Here is a 22,318-nt window from a genome sequence, read left to right as displayed (position 1 = left end):
CTGACCGACAGCCTCTTGCTCGACCGTAACTTCACAGTCGGGCTCCTGTCCAATATCCTCTTGCCCGACCGTAACCTCGCAGTCGGACTCCTGACCGATATCCTCTTGCCCGACCGTAACTTCGCAGTCGGGCTCCTGTCCAATATCCTCTTGCCCGACCGTAACTTCGCAGTCGGGCTCCTGTCCAATAGTCTCCTGCCCGACCGTAACTTCGCAGATCGGGTCTGTCTTTCCTTCTATGCCCGACTTGACCTCCGACCACATATCCTCCAGAATTCCTTTACATGCCCTTTGAGCCAATTCATCAGCACGTTGGTTTTCTTCCCTCGGAATGAACTCAATTATTACTTCTGATATTTTTGTCAGTAACCGACTCACAATGTCCCTATATCTGCGAAGATGAGGGTAATTGCACACATATTGATTGTTTACCTGGTTGACTACTAATTGAGAATCCCCCCTTATGATTACAGACTGGACCTTCCTGGCAATTAAAGCCTCCAAACCCAAAATTAAAGCTTCATATTCTGCCGAATTATGGGTCATGGATTCCAATCGTAGTTGTAAGTTGATCTTTTGACCATCAGGTCCTTGCAAAAAGACCCCTGCCCCCGATTTGTTTCCAGAGGTAGAACCATCAAAGAACATCAACCATGTTCTGGTACTTATATAAGGCACACATCCGACCTGTAAATTATCCAGATATGATGCACAACTAAATGGTCGGACACTATCACAAAGAGAATACCCGACTTGTGAGAATTCTGCCAAGAAGTCGGCTACTGCTTGTCCCTTAATTGCCCTCAGTGGGGAATGGTGAAGATCGAAAGGAGCCAATTTGATGGCCCATTTCATGAGTCTGCCCTTCATAGTAGGTCTCTGTAAAATCAATTTGATGAGATCCACCTTTGATATGACCTCAACTCTTCTGGGCAGCAAATAATGCTCGAGTTTAGTGCAAGCGAAGACCAATGAATAACACATTTTTTCTGGGATAGTGTAATTCAGTTCTGGTCCTGTAAGGGTTTTACTGAGATAGTAAATTGCCCTTTCCTTCCCGTCATCACCATCCTGCGCCAATAAACAACTAACCACTTCATATGTATTTGCCAAATAAAGTTTGAGTGGCCGACCTTGTTTGGGAGGCATCAAGACTGGAGGGTGAACCAATGCCTGCTTGATAGCATCTAAAGCCGTTTGTTGGTCGGGACCCCATTCAAAGGCAATTTTTCCAGCTTTCAACAATTTAGTAATGGGTCTGACCTTGCCAGCAGCATTAGAAATGAAACGCCTCAAATAATTCACCTTACCCAACAGACTTTGGATTTCTGTAACCGTCTTGGGTGGCCGACTATCAAGAATGGCTTTAGCCTTGTTGGCATCAATTTCAATTCCTCTCTCATGAACTAAGAATCCTAGAAAGCTCCCGGCTGATATTCCAAAAGCACATTTGGTTGGATTCATCTTCAACTTGTACTTCTTCATTCTTTCAAATGCCTCTTCAAGATCTCTCAAATGTTCGTCAAAACTGGCAGATTTAACTATAACATCATCAATATACACTTCCATAGATCTGCCAATTAAATCATGAAAGATTGAATTCATGGCTCTTTGGTAAGTTGCCCCTGCATTCTTTAACCCGAATGGCATGACTGTCCATTCATAAATACCCAAAGCCCCTGGGCATCTGAATGCTGTCTTAGGAATGTCTTCTTCTGCCAAGAATATTTGGTTATAACCTGCATAGCCATCCATCAGACTAAGGATTTTATGCCCTGCTGCTGCATCTATCAGCATGTCGGCCATAGGCATCACGTATTCGTCCTTAGGGGTAGCTAGATTCAAATCCCTGAAGTCGATGCATATCCTTATCTTACCATTTTTCTTGACCACTGGCACAATATTAGCCAGCCACTCCGCATAACGGCAAGGTTGAATGAAACCCACTTTGAGAAGTTTTTGGATTTCTTCCTTGATTTGAGGCATCAGATCTGGACTCATTCGCCTTGGAGGTTGTTTATAAGGTTTACAACCTTCTTTGATGGGCAATCGATGCTCTATTAGACTTCTTGTCAAACCAGGCATCTCTGAATAATCCCACGCTAAACAATCAATGTTGTTTCTAATAACTTCAAGCATCATTGTTTGTTGCTCTTTAGACAAATAACCACTTAACCTGATCACTTTTGGAACCAATTCGGTTCCTAAATTAAACTCCAATAACGGGTCTTGTGATGAAGCTGTTGGTTCTGTTTTTTCTAATAAGTCGGGCCAACGAAATTGTTCATCTTCTTGGAGGTGAACATCCAGAATCTCTTTATTATTTTCTACTTTATGTAATAACTGTTTTAAATAGAACTTATTAATAAGAGAACTACATACTTCTAAAGTTGTATCTTCCATAACAAACAACTTATACGGAAATGGGTGTGGCTTTATCATGAGCCATACAGTAAAGGTGTTCTTTTAATAGAACATCGAGTTCTGGCCAGTGACTTTATAACCCTTGTTTGGGTATTCCCTGGCCATATACAACTGAGACATCGGAGCCAAGTGACTAGAATAAAACACTGACTCTTCCACTTGTTCTGTTACGTCGAATGGGTTGTCATTCGCTTCCATTTTAAAGACCTGATTTCCTTCCCAGAACATTAACTGTTGGTGCAAGGTTGATGGCACACATTGAGAGGCATGAATCCAATCTCGTCCCAGCAAAAGAGAGTATGTAGTATCTGCGTCCACAATAAAGAAAACAGTGGAAATTTTCTTTGGTCCGACCTCAATTGTGGCAACCATCATACCTTCAGGCTTGGTCGGCTGCCCCGTAAAACTTGTCATTTCGAATTCCACAGGGGACAGATCATGAATTCCTTTCCCTAGCTTCTTGAGAGTCTTCAATGGCATAACATTAAAGACTGCTCCATTATCCACGAAAACCTTTGTGATTGGTTTCCCACAAATGTGAGCATTAACATACAGCGGTTTCAAATGGGAGTTCGCACCCTCTGGAATAGGAGGAAACACAATTGAAGGTGCTTCCGACTGAGGCTCAGAATCTGTAATCTTTGCCAACTCTGTTTCCTCTAATTCGTCATCTGCCAAGAATGCCCATAAAGGTTCGTCCATAGTATCATCTACCAGACTCGCCCACGTCGGTTCATCACTCATCTGGTTAATCTCTGTCATTCGACAAGGGATTCGTGGTCCCAGACGAGATTTAACAGATCTTGAATTTTCCTCTGTAGGCACCACTTCTTCCTTCGTCTCATTTCGAGATTGAACCGTCAAGGATTCAATACGAAATTCTTCCAGAGATGGATTGATGTTGATCCGTTCACAATGTTGGCATCTAAAACCTTTAATTATTTCATCTGCCATTCCTTTACCTTTCCCCTGTCCCGACGAACTTCTTTTGGTATAGTCGGAAGCTCCTAATCCGTCCTTCGGTTGCTTTCCTGACCAGACCCGACTGGACCGACTTATTGGAGACTGAATGGCCGCTCCCTGCTCGTCGGTCGTTTGTTCTGTAAAGACTCTAATGGACTGATCTCCTGTCAAGTGGTCGGCTGCATTTTGTTCGTCGGTTCTTTGTTGTACTGCAGGAACTCGTTTCCCATACTTTGCAGCATACCTGCGTTTGGCATTGCGAATCTGTGTACGATTCATACCTGGGAAACGAGGATCTATATCAACGGGTAAAGGCTTTTTATTTCGAGCCCAATCGTTCCCGACTAAACCCGTTTTTCTGGTCGGGTGGTCTCGCACTAAAACCTTTTCCTTCACTTCCACATTAAAAGAACCGTCTGGACGGTCCCATTTTTCAGCGACTGGCCTTTCAACAACTTTGAGTCGTTCTTCCGGTCGGCTGCTGTTTGGCTGATTCCCTTTCTTTTTTCTGGGACTTGCCTGAGTTTACTCCCCTGTTTGTCCACTATTGACCGAACTTTTCCCTGTTTCCGAACTTGGTTGGATGTCAACCATTGCAGTTGTTACTTTCGGAAATGGTTGCTGGTCTACACCTAAAGTGATGTATTTGAGCCGACCTGTCTTGATGGCCTTTTGAATTTCCTTCCTAAAATGAGTACACTGACTTGTAGTGTGTGTGAAAGAATTATGCCACTTACAATATGGTCTCCCTTTGATTTCTTCTTTAGTGGCAAGTCTTTGGCCCTTTGGAATACGGATCTGCCCATCAGTCAGTAGGATATCAAAGATTTCATCAGCTTTCGAACTATCAAAGGTCGGTTGCTCCTTTCCTTCAGATCCTGGTACTGGCTTCAATTTAGGACATACATACGGTTTTCCAGAAAGGATTTCGGCTGCCATCTCTTCTGACTGATTAAAATCAAAGTCGCATGTTTCTGTTCCCATACTCGCCATATGTTGGCCTCTATTACGCCTGTTATGCTGATCTTCCTCTCTGAACAAAGACTCTAGACGTCCTGCCTTGGATGCAAGATTTGCCAAATCCTCAACATCCAGGGCAGTGAGTGCCTTTCTTAAACGATTATGCATATTCCGGACCACTAAATTGGTCATCTCTTTCTCACTGATTACCGTAGGACATCGTCCCTTCATCAATCGCACCCTTTCTATAAACTGTGAAGCAGTTTCTTCTGGATACTGTCTCAATTCAAGTAAATCAGTTAAAGAAACAACTGGTAAAGGATTAAAGAATCTAGCGTGAAATGCCATCTCCAATCCTTCCCATGTCTGAATTTGTCCAGGAGGTAGACTTACAAACCATGAAAACGCCGTTCTGGTAAGAGACAAACCAAACAGCTGTAACTTATAAAAAGGGTTATTGCCAACCTCTCCTAATTGTGCTGTGAACCGACCAACATGTTCTATGGTGGAAGATCCGTCCTCCCCTGAGAATGCATGAAAGTCGGGTGGTCGAAAATTCCTTGGGAGAGGGTGTTCATGAATGATCCTTTCTGGGAAAGGTCTTTGATATGCAGGGCGGTTAGCCATCTGAGGAGTTAATCCATACTGATCCCTTAATATATGTGCAATCTCATCAGGATCTACATGAAAGCGTTGATGATCAGGAACCTGGAACGGATCCTGCACAGGAATATGAATCGGATCATGTATATATCCTTCAGGCCTGTCCTCCCTTGTATTGTTCGGCTGCGAACTGGTAACCCTTGGTCCCAGTGGAACATTGTTGGGAAAAGTCAAAGGAGTTTTTCCCCGATCCATTCGGTTGGGATTTGTGGCACTTGGGAATGTACTATCCACGAATGATGGCCCTGCGAAATTTGCCTGTGGTCTGGACGGTGACACTCCTGGTGGCGTTTGAGTGGGTTGAAGACTAACCCTTGACAATGCTTGATCTATCATGTTCTGCAACTGACTCTGTTGCTCACGCAACATGTTCGTTTGTTGCTCACGCAACATATTCTGCATAACCAAGGTATGCTGGTTGTTCATTTGTTGAACATAAGACCACCAATCAGTTGGTGGTTGTGGGATTTCCCCGGCATTTGGCACAATGGGTGGTGGAACGGATTCTCCCACCGGTGTCGAAGATGCTTGCGGTTGTGACCCTGCCATATGGACCCTTCCGATGATTCGGCCGGATCTAAGACGTATGAAATTATCGCCGGAATTGGAATGAGCAATTTTGTCTTGCTCCCACTGTGGTCGCCAATTTGTTGATGTATTTTTTCAACAAAAATAAAGTAAAATTCAAAGATATAGAAAATATCCTTAAACTTGATTAATTAGTGCCTGAGATTAGGAATCTCTAAACACTGTAACGTACAGAAACTAAACTGGAAATTAAAAGACTGAAATTTAAAGTGGTGATCCCCAAATCTGACTTTGCTTTGTTGAAGTTGATTGAAGATACCTTGCCAAATGATGATCCAAATCCTTAAATATTCCCTGGGAAACCGTACTGAAAACCGTCACCCGAACGGTTACAACGTCTCCTTCTCAACCGTCTTCCAACCTTTCTTATGCTGACACGTGTCCCCAGCAGACCAAAATTCCCTATATTTCACTCCTTGAGCCGACCACAGACCTTCCGCTCTTTTGGCCCGACTTCGTCCTTCGTCCGACCTACTTCTTCGCCCGACCCCACTTGGGCCGACCTCCATATCAACCGCCCCCTGTCTTTGATCAAAGGCCTCCGTGTTTGTCCGACTCCTCCTTCTATCCGACCTACAGTTTACCCGACCTGCGGATATCCCATCTCAACGACTTTCCGTCTCGAGGACCTCCCGACTTGAAAACCTTCCGACTCATCGTCTTTCCGTCTTGCGGACCTCCCGACCTGAAAACCTTCCGACTTGAGGTCTTTCCGTCTTGCGGACCTCCCGACCGGAAAACCTTCCGACTTGAGGTCTTTCATCCTGCGGATCTCCCGACCTGAAGACCGTCCGACTTGAGGTCTTTCATCTTGAGGGCCTCCCGACCTGAAGACCTTCCGACTTGAGGTCTTTCCGTCTTGCGGACCTCTCGACCTGAAGACCTTCCGACTTGAGGTCTTTCCGTCTTGCGGACCTCCCGACCTGAAGACCGTCCGACTTGAGGTCTTTCAGTCTTGCGGATCTCCCGACCTGAAGACCGTCCGACTTGAGGTCTTTCATCTTGAGGGCCTCCCGACCTGAAGACCTTCCGTCCTGAATTTTTCTTAGAAATAAATAAATAAATTTATTTTCCTTGATTTCCTCACGGTGTCCTTCAGCCAGTTCAATCAACCCTATTGCCAGGCCCATTCCTCGTTTTACCTTGGGCTTTTAACCTAATTCTAAATTTCGTACGTAACAATTATATATTACTATATATACATATATGCAATTCTCACATTTTTCTTATGCATAAAAATATAATAATTGCATCTCACATATAATTTTATAGAAAGTGCATGATTAATAAATAATTAAAAATATATTAATAAAATTATTTATAGTACAATACAAATAACTATAAATTAAATTAAATTAACTTATTAATTTAATTAAGATAAAAAAAATTATAAATTATAATATCTAAAATATGACTAAAGTGTGTAATTTTTTTTTAAAAAAAAATGACATAAGATGTGAGAATACACAAATTACAACCAATAACATAATATATGGGATGAAAAAAATATTATTTTATATCATAAAATAAAATATTATATATTAATTTTCCATTAAAATAAAAAAATAAGAAAAGATAAAATATGCCACATTTCATCTACAATATTTGTCATATTACATTATATTACAATATTTCGGAAATAAAATGATTAAAATACCTTATCTTAATAATCTAGTTTTTGTTGGGCCATATTTATATTTCAAGTATAAATATCCTTCACTTACTGAATTACAATGTATTATTATTATCATCATACAAATATATAATTTTACGATTAAATTTATATATATATTTTTTAATGACAAATGTATATTAAAAATATGAAAGAAGTCTAATGACTACTGTGTTGGCAATAATATTCATCAATTTTTTTCATGCAGATTATAGATTAAAATATTTTTATTTTAATTTATATAATTTTAAAATTATTTATACTAAAAAAATTACAAATTTTGATATACAAAATGTTTTTTGTACTCAAAATTTTTTTTATTTTTGTTGGACATGAATCAAAAAAACCTGAACAAGAAGGAGACTTAAAGAAAAAAGTGGTGCCAGAGCTCATTGACCACGGAGCCGCTCAACAATAATGAAGCTTCAAGCCTCGGAGCCAAAAACTGCTGCCTCCACAGAGCCAAAGACAACAGTTTCCATTGGATTATGGTGCTTCCACAGGGCCGAAAGTAGCAGCCTCCATGAACCTTAGGGCAGCAACTCCCTGGACTATGGCGACTCCATCCCGGAACAATTTTTCCATAAGGTCAGAAAGTGTTGTCTACATTAGGTTGAAAACAACTACCTCCATTGGACTGCGGTGCTTCCACAAAGCAGAGGAATGTTGTCTCCACAAGATAGAAAGCAACAGCTTCCACAGATCATGGGATAACTACCTCCGTTGGCCCTGAGTTAATAATTTCGTACTTAACATTAGTGAAGGGTCTATGCACTTTCATACTTTGTTCAAAAAGTTCTATGGAACAAGCCAACAAGAGGAAAACCGAATATTCCATTTAACTTGAGGTTGTTGGGGATACATCCCCATAGACCGGCTAGGAGTACGATGGAAACAAATCAGAGTAAGCAGCAGATCTGGTCCAAAAGCAATTAAAGAAGTTCAGAGCAAGTGGGACCCGGTCCAGAGGCAATGGAAGCGGTTGGGAGCTGATGGAAGGAGGTTACTAGGTGGTTAAGAGCTTATGGAATGAGGTTACCAGGGAGCTGATTGAGGGAGGTTACCAAGTGGTTAGGAGGTAGTGGAATGAGGTTACCAAGAAGTTTGAGGTAGTAGTGGGAGGTTACCAGGCGGTTGAGAGTGGCGGAGGAATAATTGTAACCACCCCTTTTAGTGAGGGGTGGTTATTCTAGCTTATGATTAAAACTAGGAAAAAACACATCATACACACACACAAGAAGATCAACTCGTATTTTTCTCTATTTTCTTTTCATGTTCTAGTTTCATTTTTAGGCATTTTAATTCGAATTACATGGCTTTATGTTTCTAGCATATTTTTATCCGTTTTCCAGTAGATTTATCCGAGTTTTAGTAGATGTTAGTTTAAATCCATCGAAATCGGTCGTTTAGGCTCGAATCCTCGTGTAAGATCGAAGTCGTGCAAGCTCCACCGAAGGAGCCGCCTCCAATCCGACGACGGACAGGCTCTTTGGAGTACTTCCGGAACCCACACCGACAAATCGACAAACATTCTTGGAACCTATGAATTTTAGGATCCAATAATTGGCACGCCCAGTGGGACCAAAGTCGGATTTTTCGAAGAGTGATGTTGAGGTTGAAATGGGGTTCATTTGTACCGCCTGAAAAAAGCTACGGAATTGTTGCAGAACATCCAATGCTTCAGGCCTTAAGGGCCGGCGTATGCAAGATTAGGCAGGAACCAACAGCCTGCAGTAAGCTAGAACCAACAGCCTGCGGAGGGCTAGTACCACCAGTCTGCGAAAGGCTGGTTCCAACAACCTGTGAATGGCTTGAGCCAACAGCCTGTGGAAGGCTGGCAACATCCTGCGGAGGGCTGGAACCACCAGCCTGGGGGAAGGTTGGAACCAACAACCTGTGGAGCGCTGGAACAAGATGTCTGCAGAGGGCTGGAACCACTAGTTTGCAGATGGCTGGAGCCAACAGTCTATGAAAGGCTGGCGATAGCCTGCGGAGCACTGGAGCCAACAGGCTGCAGAGGGCTGGAACCCCATGGCCGTTGGAGTTTTGAAGAGCAGTGCTGAGCCTCTACGAGGTGCAAGCAAATTTTCAACATTTGGCATGATCCCTCCAGGACGATTAAGCACACAACCTATGTGGAATGCGCCAACACCACCATGGGGATGTCACGGTTCAGACGTGACTAATCTCTAATGGAAAGGGGATCATCGAAACACAGGGGCAAGGAGGGCAGGCCGCAGAGATGCAACCGCCAACCTTCCATCAGCAGGTAGTCGGAATGCAGCCGCTGACACAAAATCAACGAGAGGCCAAGCCTTTAATGGACGTTGATGTCATCGCAGATTGCATAAGGAGGGCATTTTCAAAAAGAAGGTTTTAAAAGAAGCCTAGTGCCAATTTGAGCGCGAAAAATTCACCTTCATATGAAAAAGAAGTTGCAGGAGCAGAGACTCCAGATGTTGTGGAGTTTCTAGTCAAAAAGGAATCTGTGGAGGCAAAGGTTCCAGAAGCCATGGAAGTTCCAGATTTTGTGGAGGCAGAGACTCTAGAAGCTGTGGAGGCTCCAGTCGAAAGGGATTCTGCGGAGGCAGAGGTTCCAGAAGCCATGGAAGCTCCAGAGTTTGCGAGGGCAGAGACTCCAGAGGCTGTGGAAGCTCCAGTCGAAAAGGAATCTGCGGAAGCAAAGGTTCCAGGAGCCATGGAAGCTCCAAAATTTGCACTGGCAAAGATTCCAGGGACTATTGAGGCTCCTAACGAAAAGGAGGATGTAAGGGCAGAGGCTCCATATGAAAAGGATTCCGCAGGGACACAGGTTCCAGAGACCATGGAGGCTCCATACGGGAAGGAGGCTATAGAGGAAGAGACTCCAGAGGCTATGGAGGTTCTATACGAAAAGGAGCCTGCAGGGGTAGAAGCCCTGGCAACTTCAGACGAAAAGGACTTTGCGGAGGCAAAAGCTTTGGCCACAAAATTAGCAAATGGAAAGACTTATTTATGTTCGGCATTGAAGCCGACCAAAGGGTTTATTCCTTTTGCTAATATTATGTCAGCTAAAAGGCCTATAAAAGACGGGCTTCACACCCAGCCGTCAAAACCTTCAATTCAAGATAATCTAGGACTGAAGGCGCCGTTAAAGAAGTCGTCGTTACAAGAATGATATTTGGTAAAAGCTCAAGTTTGAACATGAAGGAGGCACTACCAAAGACGGCCAAGAAAGAGCTTAATGTCGGTGTCACCATTCCAAGTCCGAAAGCCTTAGGATTGGAGAATAAGATAGTATACAAAGGACCCAAGTCGGAGGCCATCGTAGCAGAAGTGAAAGTCACAAATGGGAAATGGATTTGGACTGTTACCACGGCTGACCAGATCACCATCATTCCAAGGTGACACGGAAGCCTCCTATCATGAAAGAGAATGAAAAATGGATTGTGAATGAGCCGAAGCTTTCCACTAGGGGGGCAATAATGGGACTCACCAAAACTCAAAAGAGGCGAGCTCAAAGAAGAAAGTTGGAGGCTCGTAAGGAGGAGAAAAGATCACATGAACTGTCTCCAAAAGAAAAGCAGATGGAAGAGCCGTCTCCAAAAAAGAAGCAGGTTATAGGGTCGCTTCCAGAAAGAAAGCAGGCTGCAGAGCCGCTAAGAAAGCAGGCTGCAAAGCTGCTAAGGAAACAGGTCGTGGAGCCGCTTCTAGAAATGAAGCAGGCCATAGAGCCACCTCCAAAAAAGAAGCAGGCTATGGGGCAGCTTCCAAAAAGAAAACAGGCTGCAGATCTGCTAAGGAAGCAGGACATAGAGCTGCCAAGGAAGCAGACTGTGGAGCCACTTCAAGAAAGGAAGCAAGTTATGGATCCGCTTCCAGAAAGAAAGCAGGCTGCAGAGCTGCTAAGGAAGCAGGCCATGGAGCCGCCAAGGAAGCAGGCCATGGAGACGCCAAAGAAGCAGGCCTTGAAGCTGCCAAGGTAGTAGGCTGTGGAGCCGCTTTCAGAGAGAAAGCAGGCTGTGGAGCTGCTTTCAAAGAAAAAGCAGGTTGTGGAGCCGCTTCCAGAAAGAAAGCAAGTCATGGAGCTGGTAAGGAAGCAAGTTGTGAATCCGCTTTCAGAGAGAAGGCAGGCTGTGGAGCCGCTTTCAGAAAGGAAGCACGCTATGGAGTCACTTTCAGAGAACAAACAGGCTGTGGAGCCGCTTCAGGAAATAAAGCAGGCTGTGGGACCGCTAAGGAAGCAAGTTCTGGAGCCGCTTTCAGAAAGGAAGCAAGTTGTGGAGCCGTTTTCAGAAAGAAAACAGGTTTTGGAGCCGCTAAGGAACCAGGCTATGAAGTCCTTTCTTAAAAGGAAACAAGTAGAGGAGCCTCCGGAAGAAGTTCAAGAGTTAGAGGAAGTTGTCGTTGACGAAGAGCCTATATTTGAATGGAATGACGTGGCAACGATTATAGAATTTAAGAGGCTCGGGCCTGGCCAAAACCAACATGTCAAACCTTTGCACATTCGGGTATCGATGAATGGCTATCCGTTTGACCAAGTTCTGGTGAACAGTGGAGCTTCTATGAATGTGTTACCAATTGAGACCCTACGGAAGTTCGGAAAGACTAGTGACGATTTGATTTCTACATTTGTACGGCTTACTGATTTTCTGGGAAATTCTTACAAACCGGCAGGTATGATCACTTTGAATGTACACGTGGGGACAAAGGAAATATCATCAAATTTCATAGTGATTGACAGTAGGCCATTCTATTCGGCTCTCTTGGTACGGAATTGGATTCATGCATGCAAGTGTGTGCCTTCGACACTCCATCAAATGTTGATGTTTTGTGATGGAAATGAAGTCCAAGAAGTGAAAGCCGTGGAGGATCCCTTGTCGATAGAAGTTACCACAATTGATTCAAGTGAACGGCTCAAAGCAAAAGGACATGGGCTCAATGGAAGCAATTGCCCAGCCCTTTTAAGGAGGACATTGTTGGACATGAGTCCAAAAGCACCTGAATGAGAAGAAGGCTCAAAGACAAAAGTAGTGTCAAAGCTCATTGGCCACGGAGCCGTTCAACAGCAATGGAGCTTCAAGCCTCGGAGCCAAAGACTGCTGCCTCCACAAAGCCGAAGGCAACAGTTTCCATTAGATTGTGGTGCTTCCACAGGGCCAAAAGCAGCAGCCTCCATGGACCTTAGGGCAACAACTCCTTGGACTATGGCGATTCCATCCCGGAACAATGTTTCCATAAGGTCAGAAAGTGTTGTCTCCATTGGATTGAAAACAACTACCTTCATTGGACTGCGGTGCTTCCACAAAGTAGAGGAAGGTTGCCTCCACAAGATAGAAAGCAACAGTTTCCAGAGATCATGGGATAACTACCTCTGTTGGCCCTGGGTTAATAATTTCGTACTTAACATAAGTGGAGGGCCTATGCACTTTCATACTTTATTCAAAAAGCTCCATGGAACAAACCAACAAGAGGAAAACCAAAGATTCCATTTAACTCGAGGCTGTTGGGATACATCCCCGTAGACCGGCTAGAAGTACGATGGAAACAAGTCGGAGTAAGCAATAGATCTGGTTCAAAGGCAATGGAAGAAGTTCAGAGCAAGTGGAACCCGATCCAGAGGCAATGGAAGCGGTTGAGAGCTGATGGAAGGAGGTTACCAGGTGGTTAGGAGCTGATGGAAGGACGTTACCAGGGAGCTGATGGAAGGAGGTTACCAGGTGGTTAGGAGCTGATGGGAGGACGTTACCAGGGAGCTGATGGAAGGAGGTTACCAGGTGGTTAGGAGCTTTTGGAAGGAGGTTACCGAGAGCTGATGGAAGGAGGTTACCAGTTGGTTATGAGGTAGTGGAATGAGGTTACCAGGAAGTTGGAGGTAGTAGTGGGAGGTTACCAGGCAGTTGAGAGTTGTAGAAGAATAATTGTAACCGCCTCTTTTAGTGGGAGATGTGGTTATTCTAGCTTAGGATTAAACTAGGAAAAAAACAACATCATACACACGCACAAGAAGATCAACTCGTATTTTTCTCTCTTTTTTTTCATTTTCTAGTTTCGTTTTTAGGTATTTTAATTCGAATTACATGGCTTTATGTTTCTAACATATTTTTATCCGCTTTCCAGTAGACTTATCCGAGTTTTAGTAGATGTTAGTTTAAATCCATCGAAATCGGTCGTTTAGGCTCGAAGCCTCGTGTAAGATCGAAGCCGTGCAGGCTCCACTGAAGGAGCCGTCTCCAATCCGACGACGGACAGGCTCTTTGGAGTATTTTCGGAACCCACACCGACAAATCGACGAACATTCTTGGAACCTCCAAATTTTAGGATCCAACAATTTTAAAAATTACTGAAATTTTAGTACAGTATATTAAATTTTTGATGTGATCTAATATCATATTAGAACGATATTAATATATAATTTGATATTTTGAATATATTTGTATATATAAATAATTTAATGTATTAATACCAAAATTAATATTTTAAATTTTAGTATTTGGATATGAAATGGTATATATTATCAAAATTTTGGTACAATATCAATATATACTTTTATCATACCGATTTTTCAGTATATAAAATTTTCAAAAAATAAAATTTAGTCTCATTTATTCTCGTTCTGATTCCGTCGCTGGCCACAACTACACCCGAGGTCGTTCACCGCAGTCCACAGGATCAGTGCAGGGCAGTTCACCCGTAAAACTAATCCATACCCGTACAGTTAGGGTGTGTTTGTTTGGGGGATTGAATTATAAATACACTATTCATCCCTTTTTTTTTTTTTTCAAAAACATCAAATTAAACGCCTATTTTTCATTTTTTATATTATACTAAAAATCAATTTTATATTCAAAATATTACATCAACACCTATTTATATCACATCATACAACTATTCAAATTCAAAATCTTTACCATTCAAATTTCAATTCAAAATCCAAACTCCGCACAAACACACCCTAAATATTAATGGACTTCCAGACAATAATATTAATGGCAACGGTGAGGACCGTAAGCTCCTGTCGTCCGCTAATAGTCCAATATAATGTTCGATGTTTAATTTAACTACACATGTATTAATTAATGTTCCAACTATGTATACCATATTAATTTTTTAATTAATTTGATAATTTTTTTATGGATCATTTGGAATAAAAACAATAACGATATATGGAAATAATAAATTTTTTGTTGTTATATATGTTTGTGAACAATATAGTAATGTGAGACTGTACTTATTTTTACTATTATTATTGTTGTTGAATATATATATATATATATATATATGAGATACTTAATAAAAAAAATTAGTAGTAAGAAAAGACTTTTATACCCTTAACTAAAAATTTTTATTTATATTATCAATTTATCATAAATTTTTGGATAATTATTTATAAATTTTGTCAATAATGATTACTTATAAAAACAAGATATATATATATATATATATTAATTGCATAGTTTATGAATATCAGATTGCATATAATTGCATAGATAGTTTATTAATATATGTTTATGGTTTAATATTATTATTTTTAATATATAATAATATTTTACTTAAATTGATAATTTTGCTCGTTATTAAAATTTTATTTTATTCTTCGAGTAATATATTTTTTTATATTTATTAGTATCAACAAGTAGTGTTTTTTGGACCAGTATATTTTTTTAAGCTATTATATATTGATTTTATTTTATTTTTTACTGTAAAATTCATATCAATAATTTAAAATATATATTTTTTTTAATCTTAATTGAAAGTAAAATGGTATTTAGTTATATTTTGAAAAAAAATTATATGATATTTTTTATTTTTTTGTTCTTATTCATTTTAATATACTACTTAAATATAATTTTATTTTTAGAAATTTATGTAGTTTTTTTCTTTTTCTTTTAATAATATTTTTCACATATCTCTAATCTTATTCATATATTTTTGCCTCCTACTTTTCATCAACAATTCTCCAAAAAATAATCTAACTATTTTTCTTTCTTACTTTCTACTAATCTAAAATATTACTAACATTAAATAATCAATTGTTTCACATTCATCTAAAAAAATTCTCTTTATTTTTAATTAATTATATTTTGTCACATAATATAAATTTATTATACAATATATATATATATATAGGCAATTACATTATATTGTCAGATAATATAAATTACTACAAGAAAAATTCATTATTGGTGGGTTTCGCAATCAATCCTTCCTAAAATGAGAAGAAAAATATGTATATGTGGTAAAAAAAAATTCAGAGAAGAAAGAAAAAATCAATACATTTACTAACAAACTCAATATAAATTGATTGTTTTTTAATATATTCATTCACAATGCCGTCTTGCTTGAAAATTTTCATATTAATATATTATTTTTTTATAAATCACAACTAAATATCATATATACTATTTGCTATATTGATATTCATATTGATATTTTAAAATTGAAGAAGGAAGTGTTAATTTAAACAGAAGAAATAAAACTAAAAAATTAATTGTTAATTCTATTGAAAAAAGTAGAATACATTGTTAAAAAAAATAAATATATATATGAATGCTATTTGTAATAATAATAAAAAAATTATATTCTCAATGAAAAGTAATATTTATTCGCATAAAAAGTAAAAAAATGAACTGTTAAATTTACATTTACTAAAAATGATAGAATAATCTTTTATTATCTTAATTAATATTCTGTCATGGGTAGAATCTGCCTATTTAGCAGCTCCCCATATATATGTAAAAGATTTCTAAAAAATATTAGTTTGTTTATTTGTTATTTTTTTATTAGATAATTCTTACTATTTTTTAAAAAAAACATGTTACATTTTCCTCTCACATAAAATCACATTCAAAAAAATATTCAAATCAATCACTAAATATAAAATAATTAAAAAATACCAACTAAAGAGAGCCAATGTGACACAAAATATTAACAACGACAATAATAATCATCATCATCACAAAAATGGTTGAATATAATTGATCTTTTGTAATAATTATTTTTTTTTTATGGTGATTAGATTTGGTGCTATATATGAAAATTTAGAAATATGTATTAATGTTTATAAGTAATCCGTTGAACTATAAAAATAAAAATAACAATAATAAAAGGATAAAAAATTTGTTGGTTTGTGTTGAATATTTATTTATAAGAACATAAAAAGATCTAGAACCACAATAGACATTAATCTTTTGAAAAATATAAATAAAAAATTATTAAATAACATACGTATTGTGTTGTATCATATTATTTTACTTGGAGTTATTTTTCTATGTGATACATTTTGGGGCCATGACTCATGTGGAAAATGAGACATATTGAAATCCCAGAAATTTAATATAGTCTTAATAAGTTTATTATGATAGAGAAAGAGATTCATACATAGATATATAATAAATACCTCATTCAGTTCACAGATAGCCGAAGGCCGACTCTAATTTAGACACCTAAGAATCAAAATAAGAAGATAGTCCAGGTAAAAAGTTAAACTGAGATGAAAAATATTTAACTTATGTTAAGGAAAAGGTACCTTACTCCAAAAAGCTATCTCTTTGGGTAACAGTGTCCGCATTAATTGGCTATGGAAAGGTAAGATACCTGGTTCGCCAAAACAAAGGAGACACAGTGGAGAATGTGGATTTTCTATGGTCGAAATCGTTGGATGATTGCCGATCAGAAGCGGGAAGTTGCAAGGGTTTAAGGAAGAACCATAGGTAGGAGTGACGCTGCTGGGGTACTGAGACTTCTCAGATACCATCTGTGTAGAAGAAGTGCTGAGGAAGTGGACATGATGGTTAAAGGGAGAAGAATTGGTGGTATTTTAAGAAATGGAATGACTTTGAATTAAGTAACAAAAATGATAATATCCCCACTTTGTGCAAGAAATGCAACAACGTTGGAAATTTTGTCCAAAAATATAGTGCAAAATTGTGTGTAATCATCATGGTTTTACATTCTATTTTTTTGTGGAGGGTGTTGTGAATTTATTCCCGAATCATTTGGATTTATCGAACAAATCTCGTATACAAAATATGAATCAATTAGTAGTGAAAGCGAAATTCCAATAAACTCAAATTAAACTAAACCGAAATCGAAATGAAATTAACACATTAAAGCAAAGGGCAAAACTAAAAATCAAAGTGAACAGAAACAAACACGCCCAAAACTCAATTAAGAAAACAAAACCTTAATTGAATATTTGAAATCAAAAGGCAGCAGACACTTCATGTTCGAGTTCCTATTTCAGCGACGAGAATGACCGACGAAATCGACGAAGATTAACTCCGGCAGATGACGCGGTTGTCTTCTCCGGCAATGTGATATTCCTCCGGCGGTCCAGCGGCGGCGGTTTCCGAAAAGATCCGACCAGCTGCGCTCCGTCACTTCCAAATAGCAACTACTCCTCCAGTCTTCTCCAGCGAACGACGACGAACATAGACAGCTCCGACGACTTCCGAAAACTCCGATTCAGCACACTAGCAAAGAGACGGTGGTTTTCAGCTCAGCCCCATGGTGCGCGATGGCCTATGGTAACCACGGCCTCAAGGTGGAGGTCGGCATCTTCACACCAAGCCTCGACACCCACCGGAATCGGCCATTGGAAAGGTTCGACTATCACCGGAATCACTCACCGGAAAACTCAGAGTTCGATCTTCTCTTTCTCACCCTCTCTCTAATCCGATTGTAACACTCTCAAAACTAACTCCCACCTAAAACCCCCAATCTCACATTTTATATCTAATTAGATATACACACGGTTATATCCAAAATCAACCACCTAACAAACCCCTAACTAAATCGGTTTGGGATATATAAGTTTAGGATTAAAGGGTTGGGCTGATTTAGTGGGTCGGGCTACGGAGTGGGCCAACTAATTATTTATCGAAGGACTTGTCGAGTTAGGCCTCGAACGGTCAAAATTTCCAACAATCTCCACCTATATTGATCGTGATTTAACCAAATCCCAAATACGTATTTACTATATATAGACTTACCTAGCACCAATGGATTTCATCATTGTCTTTTGTCCCTCGCAGCATCTACAAACAAACTTTAATGAAGAAAAAATATACCACATATAGAACACATAGATCATAACATGCACCAAGATAGATCACATAGCAACCTAGCACAAAGAGCACAAATACTACACAATTGAACAACATACATGCATATACACAAAGGAAAGCAAACACATGCCAAATATAAAAAACAAAGAATCACATAATAGGAGCTCCACCTTATTTGACATCTACTAGAGAACACACAACACTAAACACAAAGAAAACCTTAGGCACTAAACTCTACGGCTCTAGCATACACCTTTATGGGCTAAGCACAACCTAAGAACCTGGATCGATTGACCACTATCACTCAGATCTCCGGATACACAACCACTCAGACATCCTACCTAGAATAACACTCAGCAACCTAGGAGGAAACCTAGAAGAACACTAAACAACTAGGACGAAACCTAGAGGAACACTCAGCAACTAGGAACAAAGCTAACCCTAGAAGAACATTAAGCGACTAGACGGAAAGCAAAACACTAAGCACCTAATTCGATCGAGCATTACCACTGAGAAAACCCAGGAGCGTAATCACAAAGTGATCAATCAAAACAAGATATAACAAACAACTAATCACATAGTATACAAATCAAGAATTATGCATTAACATCAAGAAATCACATAATGCCACAAACTTAATTATTCTTGATTATCCTCCAATTATTCCTTCTTTTTAGGCATTGTCCAATTAACACCTAACATGAAATTTTCTATCTCACAGAGAAAAACTAAAGCATGCATATCTAACACACAAAGAAGATAAAAACATGCATCTACTACAATAATTGGGCTAGTACAAAAAATTCACACGGCTATCAACATAACCCAAGAAACATAACAAAAATATAATCAAGGAACCGAAAAATAATATCCAAGATATTTTTCAAGAATATCAAAGAAAGACCAATATATTCCAAGATTATTCCATCTAAGCACCAAGAAACATATAGTCAATCAAACACCAACAAATGCATAGCCAACCAACACAAAGAAATTCAACATATTATTTAACAAAAATTTCACCAAGATTCACCAAAATTCACCAAGATTAATATATACCGAAATTAGAGAGTTGAGGGTTTAGCCTTTTACCACGATTCGAGTCTTACCAAACTCGAACCAAATAATTCTTAATTTCGGAATCGGTTTCCGGGCTCTAATATCACTGTTGTGAATTTATTCCCGAATTCTTTGGATTTATCAAACAAACATCGTATACAAAATACGAATCAATTAGTAGCGAAAGCGAAATTCGAATAAACCCAAATTAAACTAAATCAAAGTCAAAATGAAATTAACACATTAAAGAAAAGGAAAAAACTAAAAATCAAAATAAACAAAAACAAACACGCCCAAAAATCAATTAAGAAAACAAAGCCTTAATTGAATATTTGAAATCAAAAAGCAGCATACACTTCCTGTTCGAGCTCTTATTTCAGCGACGAGAACGACCGACGAAATCAACGAAGATGAACTCCGGAAGATGACGCGGCTGTCTTCTCCGGCAACGTGATATTCCTTCGGCGGTCCAGTGGCGGCGGTTTCAGAACAAATCCGACTAGCGGCGCTCCAGCACCTCTGAACAGCAACTGCTCCTCCAGTCTTCTCCGGCGAACGACGACGAACATAAACAGCTCCGACGACTTCCAAAAACTCTGATTCAGCACACCAGCAAATAGACGGCGGTTTTTTGCTCAGCCCCATGGTGCGCGATGGCCTATGGTAACCACGGCTTCAAGGTGGAGGTCGGCATCTTTACACCAAGCCTCAACACCCACCGGAATCATCCATTGGAAAGGTTCGACTTTCACCGGAATCACTCACGAAAAACTCACAGATTGAACTCCAACCTAAAACTCCCAATCTCATATTTTATATCTAAATAGATATACACACGGGTTATATTCAAAATCAACCACCTAACAAACCCCTAACTAAATCGATTTTGGATATATTGGTTTTAAGATTAAATGGTTGGGCCGATCTGATGGGTCGGGCTACGGAGTGGGTCAACTAATTATTTATCGAAGGACTTGTCGAATTAGACCTCGAACAGCCAAAATTCCTAACAGATGGCATATCATTGAACATAAAATATAGGTTAGTCAGCCTAATGGTGAATTTCAATATGTGGGTGGAACTGAGACTAATTTTGAAAGAAAAACTGATCCGAAGGAGACAAATATGGTTAAAACCCCAACAACCTTCCTAACGAGTATGTGGAAAGGTGCGCATAAAGAGGAATTAAGTCAGCAACTTAGGTGTGTTTACTTTGAATTATTAGGGTTTATAATATTATTTTATACACCCTAATCACATGTTTACTATAATAAATTAAAGTCTCGTATTAATTAAAGCTCGCTATACTAATACGCTAATTAAGAATAATTAATTCAAGTAATATTTATACTAAAGTTTATGTTATCTTATATTTAATCAAATAAAGTAAATATTATATTAATTAATCTTATGATTATTTAATCCATAGAAATAATCTAGGTCTTATAATTCAATTTTTCAAAATAATCGCACCCTTTTCTCCTTTGTTTTTAATCATTTTTATGATTTGTTTAGGATTATCGTCAAATAATACAAGTTTATTTTGAGTAGTGTATTTGTTTGTTGTCGGAACATCATCTATTTTCATTTTTCTTTCAGTAGTTTAGGGACCCCTTCATCAATCTTTCGACTAGCCTTCCTCATATGCCTTCCGGAGAGAAAATTTTGAATTCTAGATATAACAAGTTTTATTTAATTTTAACTATATATAATTTTATTTAAAAAATAAAAAATAAAACTTAGATTTCACACTAGTGTTTAAGAGTTGATCTTATATATTTTTAGTCATTTTACTCCATTTTTTTTAAGATATAAAAAATATGAAATATATATATATAAAAAAAATAATAAAAACAACTGGCTCCAGAAATTTTGTTTAAGCTAGATCTAATCGTACTAAATTCATACAAAAATTGTACGATAGGTATATTTTAACATTAATAATACAATTAAAATATATTTTACCCAGTGCGCACTTTCGGATAACGACTGCGGGTTCCCAATTGATAAATATATATATATAGATGAATATAAAAAATGTATATTATATATATAATAAGCTAACTCCTTTCATCTATAAAATTGGCAAAAATTTATTTTTACAATAATTTTGTATCTAAGTTCCTTTCATCTATAAAATTTTTATAATTTTTGTAATTAAGTTATTAAAATACCTAATTTTAATAATCTAATCTTTATTAGGCTATGATACTCAATTATAAATAGTACTACATATCATTCAGCTAATGAATTAAAAGATTACTATTAATAATATTATTATACAAATAATTTTGTCATCAATAAAATTAAAAATATTGTATCAAATATATGGTGTTGTCTAAAAGTTATTATACAAATAATTCAGCTCCAAACAGCAATGACAATGGTGTTGTCTAAAAGTTATTATATGGTATTTGAATATTCTGATTCTTAACTATATATTTATAATTGTAACTATGCATCCCAAAATAGTTTCATCATTTAATAATTGCTATCGATGAATAATAATAATAATAATATCAATAAAATTATTTATTTTGTTTGTGAAAAATATGATGTGTTCTTCTTCCAATCTTTATTTAGACTTTTTTACTCACAAATTTTCATAAAATAGATTATTTTATTCACAATAGACTACATCTAAGTATATTTAAATTAACATTTTGTTTAGTTTGTATTTAAGTTAGATTATTTATTTTTAGGTGTATGGATATAATTAGTATTTTGATTTAACTTTTTATGAAATAAAATCATATCTTTATATTTAAGACTGTGTATTTTATTAATATTTAAAAATAATTTATACCAATTAAATAAAACTCAAAATCTAAAAAAGCGTGCAAAAAAACATACTAGCAATATGGGAGCGCAATAATAATAATAATAATAATAATAATAATAAATAATGTATATTTGTAGAACATTTCAATAGAAATATGAG

General features: G+C 37.9%; 2 protein-coding genes across 2 annotated transcripts; one reads left to right on the top strand and one right to left on the bottom strand.

Annotated features, from left to right (window-relative positions):
* Positions 1 to 10,674: 10,674 nt before the first annotated feature.
* Positions 10,675 to 11,235, top strand: LOC127242015 (uncharacterized). The gene has a single exon (XM_051261349.1). It carries the CDS (start codon positions 10,675 to 10,677, stop codon positions 11,233 to 11,235), a length of 561 nt encoding a protein of 186 aa, XP_051117306.1.
* Positions 11,236 to 17,375: 6,140 nt separating this feature from the next.
* LOC127242228 (uncharacterized) lies at positions 17,376 to 20,288 on the bottom strand. The gene is made up of 2 exons (XM_051261689.1): positions 19,732 to 20,288; positions 17,376 to 18,288 (listed from the first exon to the last, which is right to left on the bottom strand). The coding sequence occupies exons 1-2, from the start codon at positions 20,020 to 20,022 to the stop codon at positions 18,244 to 18,246; spliced, it is 336 nt and encodes a 111-aa protein (XP_051117646.1). The 5' UTR covers positions 20,023 to 20,288; the 3' UTR covers positions 17,376 to 18,243.
* Positions 20,289 to 22,318: the final 2,030 nt, after the last annotated feature.

The sequence above is a fragment of the Andrographis paniculata genome, unplaced genomic scaffold (genome assembly GCF_009805555.1).
Source record: "Andrographis paniculata isolate CXL003 unplaced genomic scaffold, ASM980555v1 Contig86END, whole genome shotgun sequence".
NCBI classification, from domain to species: domain Eukaryota; kingdom Viridiplantae; phylum Streptophyta; class Magnoliopsida; order Lamiales; family Acanthaceae; genus Andrographis; species Andrographis paniculata.
The sequence above is the reverse complement of the archived record's forward strand: the minus strand, read 5'-3'. Positions and strand labels throughout refer to the sequence as shown.